General features: G+C 41.2%; 1 protein-coding gene across 1 annotated transcript in view; it reads left to right on the top strand.

Annotated features, from left to right (window-relative positions):
* LOC131197469 (mitogen-activated protein kinase kinase kinase 3-like) overlaps window positions 1-12,641 on the top strand; it is a 105,473-nt gene that overhangs the window by 28,340 nt on the left and 64,492 nt on the right. Inside the window, exon 2 of the mRNA XM_058181577.1 lies at window positions 3,843-3,925. Within this exon, the coding sequence (XP_058037560.1) occupies window positions 3,922-3,925 (4 nt within the window). The 5' untranslated portion in view covers window positions 3,843-3,921. The remainder of the gene's footprint in view (window positions 1-3,842; window positions 3,926-12,641) is intronic.

Below are 12,641 nucleotides of genomic sequence, written 5' to 3'. Positions count from 1 at the left end.
TTTAGTGGGGGGTTCTTTTTGGATTAGCTTGGTAATCTTATTTCTTTGGAATCCATTGGATGTTAGTACATTAGTGAGAGTGTCTAGTTCGGGTTTTAGGTGTTGTTCATCAGCTAAGCATTTTGTTCTGGAGATGAGTGTCTTGGCTACGGAGTTGATCTGTGCTGGGTGGTGGTGTGAGAGTGCGTGCAGATAGCGGTTTGTGTGTGTTTTCTTCTGGTAGATGGTGTGTCCTAGGGAGCCATTGGGTTTTTTGTAGACTAAGACATCCAGGAAGGGAAGTTGGTTATTAACTTCTGTTTCCATGGTGAACTGTATTTTGGGGTGTAGGCTATTGAGGTGTGTGAGGAAGTTGTCAAGTTTTTCTTTCCCGTGTGGCCAGATTATGAAGGTGTCGTCTACATATCTGAGCCAGAGTTTGGGGTTGGGGTCAGATTTTTCTTGGGGTTGGGGTTCAAAGTGTTCCATGTAGAGATTGGCAATGACAGGTGAGAGGGTGATCCCATGGGTGCTCCTTCTACTTGTTTGTATTTTTGTCCATTATAGATGAAGTATGTGTTGGATAGGCAGTGGTTGGTCAGATCTAGGATGTGCTTGGGGGGGTTATATTTGTTTTGGATAGCTGTCAAGGCTTCTTTGATTGGCACTTGGGTGAAGAGGGATATGACATCAAAGCTCACGAGTAGGTCGCTGGGCTGTAAGTTTTGTTTCTTTATGATCTCTATGAACTGGAATGAGTTTTTTACGTGTGAGGTGATGGATTCTGCATAGGGCTGTAGTTGTTTGGCGAGAAATTTGGCTAGGTTTTGTAGAGGTGAGCCTATGGAGCTGACTATGGGTCTGAGTGGGGTTCCTTCTTTGTGTATCTTGGGGAGGCCATAGAGCTTAGGGCATCTGGATGATTTCTCTCTGGGAATGATTCTTTGTTGGATTTCTTCGCTGATGGGGGAGGCTTTTATTTTGGATCTAGTGGTTTTTTCTAGGTAGGTGGTGGGGTCTGTGTTTAGGGGCTTGTATGCAGGGTCTTGGAGTAGGTTGGTTAATTTAATTAAGTTAATAACCAACTTCCCTTTCTGGATGTCTTAGTCTACAGAAAACCCAATGGCTCCCTAGGACACACCATCTACCACACACAAACCGCTATCTGCACGCACTCTCACACCACCACCCAGCACAGATCAACTCCGTAGCCAAGACACTCATCTCCAGAACAAAATGCTTAGCTGATGAACAACACCTAAAACCCGAACTAGACACTCTCACTAATGTACTAACATCCAATGGATTCCAAAGAAATAAGATTACCAAGCTAATCCAAAAAGAACCCCCCACTAAAATCCAAGACAGAGAACAAGAAAACGGCACAGCCCTCCTCCCATATATAAAAGGCACCACAGACAGAATCAGCAAGATCCTCCACAAACACAACATCAAGACAGCATTCTGCACAAACAGAAAAATATCCACCATCCTAAGAAACCCCAAAGACAAAATTGAGTTAGAAAATCAAGGAGTATATGAAATCCCATGCACCGCCTGCCCCACCACATACATTGGACAAACCAACAGAAGAATAAGTGCACGATTGAAGAACACAAGAACTCATTCAAAAAGAGGAACTAACTTTCCCTGGTCCAACACTTTAAAGTCACAGGACATGATATTGACTTTAAAAAGACCAGAACTATCGCCAAAACTGAACACTTTAACAACAGAATAATCAGAGAAGCCATTGAGATAGAAAAACGCCCACACAGCATGAACAAACGAGATGACACCTCCCGCCTACCCGCCATTTGAAACCCGCCTTATTGACAAACGAGTCCCTAACACGAGGAATGACACCAGACCCACACTCACAAGGTCCACACAGGATGTCACCACCGCACATCCACCCAGAAAGCAGACCCAAACCCACACTGATCATGAAGCACGACCAAGGACCAGAAGCCAGACCGCAGCTGCAACATTAGCCATTTCAAACCCTCCAATCCATTCATGCAGCAGACTGACACCCACTATGAAGATGTAGCACCACCACAAAGCCAAACAACAGCTATGCAGCTCACCAGCTCAAATCCCCTGCAGCACAGACTAGACTGAGCACAACCAAGCCCCCACCAACACAGGACACACCCCAGCCAATCAGAGCACAGAAAACCCCATCCAATCAGAGCACAGCCAAGCTCCCACCCAATCAGTTCAAACCCCACTAGCAGTTAAAAGGAAGAAACAGCTGCAATCACACATTGCTCCCAGAAGCACGGTTGAAGCCTGAAGATGACGAATGAGACTTCACGAAACGCCGCCAAGACACTTCCAATTTTACACGGAGAAAACCGAACAACCAAAGACCTATATACAAACACCGTGAAAACCTCAGAAAATATATATATATATATATATATATATATATATATATATATATATATATATATATATATATATATATATATATATATATATATATATATTATTGAACAGTTCTGTATTGCATAAAAATAAATAGAGAACACATTCATTCATCAACACACTCATTCATGCAAAACAGACACAAAAATGCATCACATCCCACGCTTTGTCTGTCAGGCGTCCTGGAAATTTGCTGAAAGTAAGCCTAGGCGGAATCTTTTTATTAAATACCATATATTCTTTTTCATGTGATTCTTTGCTTTGTTGATAATTCTTCCCCCAATCATTGGGATAGGATGGGTGTTGAGCCAAGAATTTGATAGCTGATCGGCTTGGCATTTGCTGAGAAAGGGGAATTTGTTTTTTTAAAATTTTAAATCCCACCATTATTTTCTTTATATAAATATATCAAGACTCTAATACTTCCTCTTCCTCCTATTTTCTTCACAACAGCCCTCTGAGGCAGGTGAGAAAGAATGACTGGCCCAAAGTCACCCAGCCAGTTTTCATGCCTAAGGCGCGACTAGAACTCATCGTCTCTTAGTGATTGGTCCAAAGTCCTCCAACTGGTTTTCATGCCTAAGGCGGGACTAGAACTCACCGTCTCCTGGTGATTGACCCAAAGGTTCCCAAACAACTTTCAGCCTAAAGTGGGACTAGAACTCACCGTCTCCTGGTGATTGGCATAGAGTCACCCAGCCAGCTTTCATGCCTAAGGCGGGACTAGAACTCACCTTCTCCTGGTGATTGGCCCAAAGTCTCCCAAACAACTTTCAGCCTAAGGCGGGACTAGAACTCACCTTCTCCTGGTGATTGGCCCAAAGGCTCCCAAACAACTTTCAGCCTAAGGCGGGAACTAGAACTCACCGTCTCCTGGTGATTGGCCCAAAGTCATCCAGCCGGCTTTCAGGTTTGGGGTGTCATAAACATATCCCAGTTGCCAAGTGCCCAAATTTTGATTAGGTGATCTTGGCGATATTATGACAGTCATAAGTGTGAGGATTGGTTGTAAGTCCTTCTTTCAGTGCCATTGTAACTTTGAATAGTTGCTAAACAAATTTTTGTAAGCTGCCTCTGGTGGAACAAGAAAGACATTCTCTGGGAATGCTTGGAGGCAGGATGCTATTATTTTTTTAATGCTAGTTCCAAATTTTGATTAGAATCTCAAAGTAGGAGTTGCTTTAAAGTCCAGTTGGGCTCCAGATTCATCCGTATCATTTTCTGAGTGCGTTATAAAGTGATCCCCAATGGTTTCTTCCAGGATGTTTTTCAACATCTCACACATAATTCCCGGATTCCAAAAATGACTTCCCATCCAAGACCTGACCCAGACTGATCCTGCTTAGCTTCAGAGATCATCCAAAGCCATCTGGCTAATGCCACCTAGCCAAGATATGCCCTCCAATTAACTTCTTCTCTTTTTTTGGCAGGACAGATTATTACTGAAGGCCTTAACAGGGCAAGTGTACCAAGTCAAGAGCAGGACACAGACCTAATGACGATACAACCATGGGTGAGTCTTTTTCTTTTTTTACTTTTTTTGGGCTGATCCTATATCAAAGGCCGTCTTTCAATTCTTATGGAATTGATGAAGTATGTACAGGAAAAGCAATTAACAAAGAGTAATAATGAAGTTGTGTGTCTTTGATACAGTGCTTCTTCTCATCTAGCCTAGAATTATGTTAGTCCTCCTATCAGATGTCTCCCATTGCTGACTTACCGTATTTTTCGGAGTATAAGATGCACAGGAGTAAAAGATGCACCTTAGTTTTTGGGGAGGAAAATAAGCAAAAAGCTGATTGGCAGCTGGATCAGAATACCCCCCAATCAGCTGTTTCCAGAGGTGAATTTTAGCAACAGGTTTCTTGGTTGTTGGCACTGTGCCTTGCTTTTTTTTTCTTTTCTTTTGTTTTTTTCTGCCTCTGAAACTCTGTTTCAGAAAAAAACTTTTTTCTGCCTCTGAAAGCCTCCAAAACAGAACTTCAGAAAAAATCCTCTGAATCTCTGTTTGGGGGCTTCTTTTCTGAAGCTCTATTTGGGGGCTTTTTTTCTGAAGCTCTGTTTGGGGGCCTTTTTTCTGAAGCTCTGTTTGGGGGCCTTTTTTCTGAAGCTCTGTTTGGGGGCCTTTTTTCTGAAGCTCTGTTTGGGGGCTTCTTTTCTGAAGCTCTGTTTGGGGGCTTCTTTTCTGAAGCTCTGTTTGGGGGCTTTTTTTCTGAAGCTTTTTTCAGCCTCTGAAACCTCCGTTTGAGAAGCTGGGCGGGGCTACATTCGGAGTATATGGCGCACCCAGATTTTCACCCTCTTTTTTGGGGGGAAAAAGTGTGTTTTATACTCCAAAAAATACCGTATGTTCAGCTTGTTGTCTAGGTTCACAGGTGACCCTCAATTTATAATCCGTTTAGTGACCATTCAAAGTCATAACGGCACCACAAACAGTGACTTACGAGCGCTTTTCGCACTCGCAGCATCTCCATGGTCACATGATCAAAATTCAGACATTTGGGGATTAACATCTTAATTCAGAAGATTCTCAGAGTGATCCAAAGCTGCTTTTTCAAGAAGCAACTGAACTTTCTGGGGTATTTTTTTTTGGAAGACATTTTGCTTCTCATCCAAGAAGCTTCTTCAGTTCTCCTAGAGAGCTGGGCTGAAGAAGCTTCTTGGATGAGAAGCGAAACGTCTTCAAAGAAAAACAGAAAAAGTCCAGTTGCCTCTTGAAAAAGCACCTTTGGCACAACCATGACCTGGTTGACTGAGGATCTCTATAGACATTCTCAAAGTGAATATAAAGATAAAACCAGAAACTTCTTTTCTGGGTTTCATGAAAAAAGATTTTGGGGAGGGGGGAAATTTGGAACTTTGGCTACTTTACATACGACAATGTAAGGACACTTTGATTCCCACAATGGATAAATGGTTGCAAAAGTTAATGGAGTTAGCAGAGATGGTTAAAACTGACCACAATTAGGTTTAATACGACAGACTTTCAGAACCTGCAACATGTTCATACCGATGTAATATAATATAATGTTACATACATATAGGTATATGGGAATGGATCAGAGGTGGGTTTCAGCAGATTCTGACCAGTTCTGGAGAATCGATAGTAAAAATTCTAACTGCCCCCCCGCATCTATTCTCTGCCTCCCGAGTCCCAGCTGATCGGGAGGAAATGGGGATTTTGCAGTAACCTTCCCCTGGAGTGGGATGGGAATGGAGATTTTGCAGTATCCTTCCCCTGCCACGCCCACTAAGCCATGCCACACCCACAGAACTGGTAGTAAAAAATTTTGAAACCCACCACTGTAATGTGTGCTAGTTATTACTTATTTGAGTCTTGGGATTCTATTTAGAATAGAATAGAATAGAATTTTTTATTGGCCAAGTGTGATTGGACACACAAGGAATTTGTCTTGGTGAATATGCTCTCAGTGTGCATAAAAGAAAAGATACGTTCATCAAGGTACAACATTTACAACACAAATGATGGTCACTATATCAATATAAATCATAAGGATTGCCAGCAACAAAGTTACAGTCATACAGTCATAAGTGGAAAGAGATTGGTGATGGAAATGATGAGAAGATTAATAGTAGTGCAGATTCAGTAAATAGTCTGACAGTGTTGAGGGAATTATTTGTTTAGCAGAGTGATGGCCTTCGGGAAAAAACTGTTCTTGTGTCTAGTTGTTCTGGTGTGCAGTGCTCTATAGCGTCGTTTTGAGGGTAGGAGTTGAAACAGTTTATGTCCAGGATGCGAGGGGTCTGTAAATATTTCTTTCATTTATTGAGTTATTGAGATGTATTTTGTGTTTTGGAGGGTGAGGACTGGCTTGATTTTAATAAGTTTTTTAATAATTTTAGATTGGGGTATTTTAGTATAGGTCAATTTGACGGTTTTAATTTTCGGCCATTTTTGAATATGTATTTTAATTGTTATTTTAACTTTGTATATTATTGTTTTACTCTGGCTGTACACCGCCCTGAGTCCTTCGGGAGAAGGGCGGTATAAAAATCTAAATAAACTAAACTAAATAAACTGAACAGGGTTCATTGTACACATGTTGTGCATTGACAATAAAGGTTTGATTTGATTTGATTTGATTTGATTTGATTTGAGGTAGAAAAAAAATGAAACTTTGATTTTGGGTTTTACCGATTCATGGACTTATTGTTATAGAAATGGCTAGTTTATATTATTTTGTAAAAGTAAAAAAGTTGAGGATACTATCATCTATTGCACCAAAGGGAAGTCAATGCCTTTTCTTGTATTTTCCCTTCGTTGTACATTTTTCCCTTCCCTTTTCCCTCCCCTATCTTTCCTACAATTTTCCCCCCCACATTTTTGTATTTTATATTGTAAACCAATTAAACAAAATGGGAAAAAATTGTGACGGTTACAATTTCCTGGGGTCACGTGATCGCCTTCTGCAACCTTCTGACCAGCAGAGTTCAATGGGGAAGCCACATTCACTTCTTCACACATGCGTCAAGAAAGGTCATAAAATGGGGCAAAACTCATTTAACAAATGCTTCCCTTAGCAACCTAAATTATGGGCTCAACTCTGGTCATAAGTGGAGGACTAGCCTAATTAGACTTTCAGCCTAATCTTCCGTTATAGTCTTATTTCCATTTTCCTGAGGTTGGTCACAGCGCTTGTGTTGTTGATATCCATCAAATCCGTCAGATCAGTGGTGAAATCCAGATTTTTTTTACTACTGGTTCTGTGGGCGTGGCTTGATGGGCGTAGTGTGGCTTGGTGGGCGTGGCAGGGGAAGGATACTGCAAAATCCCCATTCCCTACCCATTCCTTGAGGAAGGATATTTTATTTAATTTATTTATTTATTTATTAAATTTTTATACCGCCCTTCTCCCGAAGGACTCAGGGCGGTGTACAACCAAGGATAAAAGTTGAAATACATACAATTTAAAACCAAGATTTAAAACTAAGCAAATTACAAAAAGGCCAATATTAAAATTTAAAAATTTAAAAACTGTTAAGACGATAAAAACCTAATTTAAAATTAATAAAACTATTATGCCAGTCCCGCTTGAATAAATAGATGTGTTTTCAGTTCACGGCGAAAGGTCCGAAGATCAGGCACTTGGCGTAGGCCAGGGGGAAGTTCATTCCAAAGCGTCGGGGCTCCAACAGAGAAGGCCCTGCTCCTGGGGGCCGCCAGCTGACATTGTTTGGCGGACGGCACCCTGAGAAGACCCTTTCTGTGGGAACTACTCGCGCAGTCACATTCTGGACTAACTGCAGTCTCCGGGTGCACCTCAATGGCAGCCCCATGTAGAGAGCATTGCAATAATCCAACCGAGACGTAACCAGAGCGTGAGTGACCGTGCATAAGGCATCCCGGTCAAGGAAGGATATTGCAAAGTCTCCATTCCCACCCCACTTTGGGGTCAGCCAGAGGCGGTATTTGCCGGTTCTCCGAACAACTCAAAATTTCTGCTACCGGTTCTCCAGATCCTGTCAGAACCTGCTGGATTTCACCCCGGCATCAGATCGTTTCAACATTTTGAGAAGTATAGGTAGTCCTCGACTTACAGCAATTCATTTGGTGACTGTCCAATAGCACTCAAAAAAGGGACACGATCATTTTTTACCCTTTAGGACCATTGCAGCCATCCGCATGTTCCTGTGGTCAAAATTCGGACTCTTGGCAACTGACTCACATTTATGATGGTTGCAACGTCCTGGTGTCATGCAATCCCCTTTTGTGACCTTCTGACAAACAAAGTCAATGGAGAAGGCAGATTGTCTTAACAACCATGTTACTAACTTAACAGCTGCATTGATTCACTTAACAAATGTGTCAAAAAATCGTAAAATTGGGCAAAACTTGCTTAACAAATTTCTCACTTAACAGTTTAAATTTTGGGCTCAATTCTGGTCGTAAGTTGAAGACTACCTGTAGACTTTTTAAGAAAATACCTCTCATGGAGGTGGGATTGTTGTTGTTTTTTTTGGCAACTTGCATAAAATCGGACAAGACCTCGAACCTCGTGGTCCTTCCCAATTTTCCAGCTGTATGATTCATTGAATGACCAGATAGAAGCCGCCTGGCACTTGACCGGGAGATCCTAAGGAAGGAAAAGCATTCCGCGGAGGTCATCTCCACCCTCCTGGCTTCTAGACGCCCATCCACAACGCGCATTTATGAGGCTACGTGGTCATCCTTCCACCGCTGGTGTCTTAGACATCAAATAGTCCCCACTTCTGCTTCTATTCAGCAGATCCTGCAATTCCTCCAGGACGGATTGGACAAAGGCTTGGCCACCAACACTATCCGTCGGCAGGTTGCAGCTCTTGCCACTGTCCTTTTCTGTGACGGGACCTCCACACTTTCTCAACATCCCCGTATCCGCCGTTTTTTAAGGGGAACCTACAATCTGTGTCCCCCTCCGGTCCACAGGTATCCGACCTGGGATCTAACCCTGGTCCTTCAGATGTTTACTTCATCCCCTTTCGAACCCTTGAGCTCCTCAAGCTTCAAGCTCTTAACCTTTAAAGTAGCTTTTCTCATAGCCATAACCTCCGCCCGCAGGATCTCCAAAATGGCTGCTCTATCAGTCAGGAAGGACTTACGCATTTTTCACCCTAACAGAGTCATTCTCTGTTCTCAATGACCAGATAGAAGGTAATTGCAATGGGCTGTGTTTGCTTATGGCCTCATAGGAAGTACAGATTATCCTCGATTTACAAAAATTCATTTAGTGACCATTCAAAGTTACAACGGCACTGAAAAACGTGAATGATGACCCCTTTTCACACTTACGACTATTACCATAGCCATCCCCTTGGCTATGGGATCAAAATTCAGATGCTTGGTTCATGGACACTGTAACCATCACAGATATGAATCAGTTGCCAAGCATCTGAATTTTGCATTTGTAACCAAAGGGGTACTGCAAGAAAGTGGGAATTTTATCTTCTGACTCTGATCTGCTTGAAGGAAACCTCTAAAGTTTGCCTCACTCATTGACCTTCACAATGTTTTGTTGGCTTTTTTGACAAGAACCTGGCTGGCATCTCAACTTTTTGAATTACTGTGGTTAGCTGTGTACTTTCACACAACCATTCCCTCACAAATGAAGGTCTGTGAACTCTTGAACACTCTTGAGTCCTTCTCTTGAACTCTTCCCTTTTCTGAGCTCTTATTTTCTAGTTTCACTAATCCAACTAACCACAATTGTCATCAAGTGTTACGTACTCATAATGCCTTCGTAGAAATTAAATTGTGTAGCTGCATCTGGAACAGGAGTGTTCCAAGGTCCTTTCCAGCTGTATGATTATATATATATATATATATGTATGCAGGTTTTGGTATGTTCGGGTCTTTTCCCGTGTAAGATTGGAAGTATTTAGGCAACGTTTTGATGAGATCTCACTCATCATCTTCAGGCTTTGGCTTTGTTCTTTGTTCTTTGCTCCCAGAAGCACGAAGCTGAAGCCTGAAGATGACGAATGAGACTTCGTCGAAATGTCGCCAAGACACTTCCAATTTTACGCGGGAGAAAACCCGAATAACCAAAGACCTACATACAAACACCCGCGAAAACCTCAGAAAATATATATATGATTAAAAAATATGTAAATTGCAAAATAGACAAAATTAGCAGATTAACAGAGTTGGAAGGGTAGCTCGGCTAGTCCAACCCTCTGCCCAAGTAGGAGACTCTACACCATTTCTGACAGATGGCAGTCCAGTCTCTTCATGAAAGCCTCCAGTGATGAAGCTCCCACAACTTCTGGAGGCAAACTATGGGTGAAATCCAGCAGGTTCTGGAGAACCAGTAGCGGAAATTTTGAGCAGTTCGAAGAACTGGCAAATACCACCTCTGGCTGGCCCCAGGAGTAGGGTGGGATTGGAGATTTTGCAATATCCTTTCCCCAGGAGTTGGGAAGGAATAGGGATTTTGCCTTATCCTTCTCCTGCCACGCCCACCAAGCCACGCCATGCTGCGGCCACAGAACTGGTAGTAAAAAAATTTGGATATCACCACCGAGGCAACTTCTGTTCATTATCATCCAGTTAATTCCTTTCACTGTATTTCTCTTTCACATTAAAAGTTAATCCAGGCGTAGAAGTTTTTTGCAGTTTCCCTTTTTTAACTTGAACCAAAATAAATGTTTTGCCTAACCAGGCACTTGTGTTTCTGATTTTTCTTCTGTTTTTCAAAGCCTCTTATTTCCTCTTTTTAAAAACAACACACACCCCCACTTGAATTTTTAAGTTCAGAGATATTTGTGTGAGAAGCAGCTGAATTCTTAAGAACAGTCTAAAAAGGGAAGCTGAAGGATTAAAATAAGCAATGGGAAAATTCTACTTAGCAAATAGGGATGACACAGAGGAAAATACATATTTACCGGTATTTATGTGTTATGGCTTTCTAGGAAATCTGCCCCCACAGATCTAAAGATTTTTAGAATAAGAGCTGATCCAGAAGCGTATTTCCTCCCAAAAAGCAATCTATTCAATTAATACATTTTGTTTCAATAGATCGATTGCAATATTCCGAAATTTGCATATTTATTGTTTGACTCTGTAGATTGCTTTACTGGTAATTCTCAGCTTACGACTACTTGTTGAGTCCAAAATTTTAATTCGTAAGCAAGGGAATTGTTAAATGAGTTTTGCCCAATTTTACAGCCTTTTTGCCACGGTTGTTAAACGAATCGCTAAAGTTGTTAAGTGAATCGTGCGGTCATTAAACGAATCTGGCTTCTCTCTTTGATTTTGCTGGTCAAATGAAAATCGCATGACTCTAGGACAGTATAACTGTCATAAATTCGGATGCCGCTTGCCAAGCATCCGAATTTGATCATGTGACCACATGGATGCTACAATGTGAGAACTGGTCGTAAGTCATTTTTTTCAATGTCGTCATAATTCCAAACAGTCACTAAGTAAAAGAGTAAATCTAGAACTACCTGTATTATACTTCTATTCCAGAGTAAGGGGAGCAATTGTTTTAAATGGCATAACAATTTTTTTAAAAGGAAAACGGAGTTTTACCAAAAATTTATTATATTTATATTAATGCCAAATAGTTTTGTTGTAGGGGCACAGAATTTTCCTCGTATTTTTTGGAGAGAATGAATGTGGACAGTAGACAGCTGAAAGGGCTCCACATTTCCTAATGTGAATTTTGACCTCTGTAAAAGGGTGGTTTTTAAAATTCTCCTGTTCCTCAACCAAGCTTTTGAAATCACAGACAATGGGCGTGGGGGTTAAAAAAAAAGGTGTTTTTTATTTTATTTTTGGCAGCGAATTAATGAGGCCATCTTCCTACAGACCTATTTTAAGCATCTGTATTAACCCTCTTTTCTAAAAAAGTTTAAATTAACGCCACAATTAATTTGGCCAAAATTCTGCCCTAAAGTATTTAGCTGACAGATATATTATAAAGAGAGCCTGAGGAATTTTGCAGCTTGTTTTATGTATTTATAGATAGTCCTTGATGTACAACCACAGTTAGGACTGCAATTTTAGTCACTAAGCAGTGCGGTCTTTAAGCGAATCATCATATGATCCGACCCAATTTTACAACCATTTTTATCACAGTTAATTTGAATCCTGAGTGGGTTTTTGTCCAGACACCAAGTCTGATTTGCCTATTTTTGGATCCTGATTCCTGATTGGTCCAGTTTTTGGGTGGAATCTTGGTATGGTATAAGGCAAGTAATCATACCTTCATGTACAAGTAGTCCTCGTTTTGCAACCACAATTAGGACTAGAAACTTGGTTGTTTAAGCAAAGCAACTGGTGAATAAAATCTGGGCTATGATGTTACTTCAGCTTCATTTTGTTTTAGAGAACTGCAAAGCTCATAAATGCAAGTAAGTTTGCAGAGTGATTTTTCCTGACCACAATAACTGCAGTTGGTCACTGAACGAGGCAGTTGCTAACTGAGGACTATTTGTACATTCTTTATTGGTTGGAAATGGAGGTATCTCTGTAGCTTTCCTGGCAAGAAAAAGAAAGTGAATTGACACCATCTTTTTCCAGCTTTTTTTTTTTTAAAGCTCCCCAGTTTTAATAGATTTGGGTTTCCTGGTGGTGTCTCATCCTACCAGGTTTAGTTCTACTTACCTTTTTTTCCCTAGATGCTTGTTCCTGAGTTAGATTTGGAAGACCAGGAGCTTTGATGCAATAGAACCTTAATGTAATATTGACTTGGTGGCTTCACATGAGCCAACTTATCTATATTTCC

Source organism: Ahaetulla prasina, chromosome 4 (assembly GCF_028640845.1).
Source record: "Ahaetulla prasina isolate Xishuangbanna chromosome 4, ASM2864084v1, whole genome shotgun sequence".
Taxonomy (NCBI): domain Eukaryota; kingdom Metazoa; phylum Chordata; class Lepidosauria; order Squamata; family Colubridae; genus Ahaetulla; species Ahaetulla prasina.
Note: the sequence above shows the minus strand (reverse complement) of the source record. Positions and strands in the feature narration are given on the sequence as shown.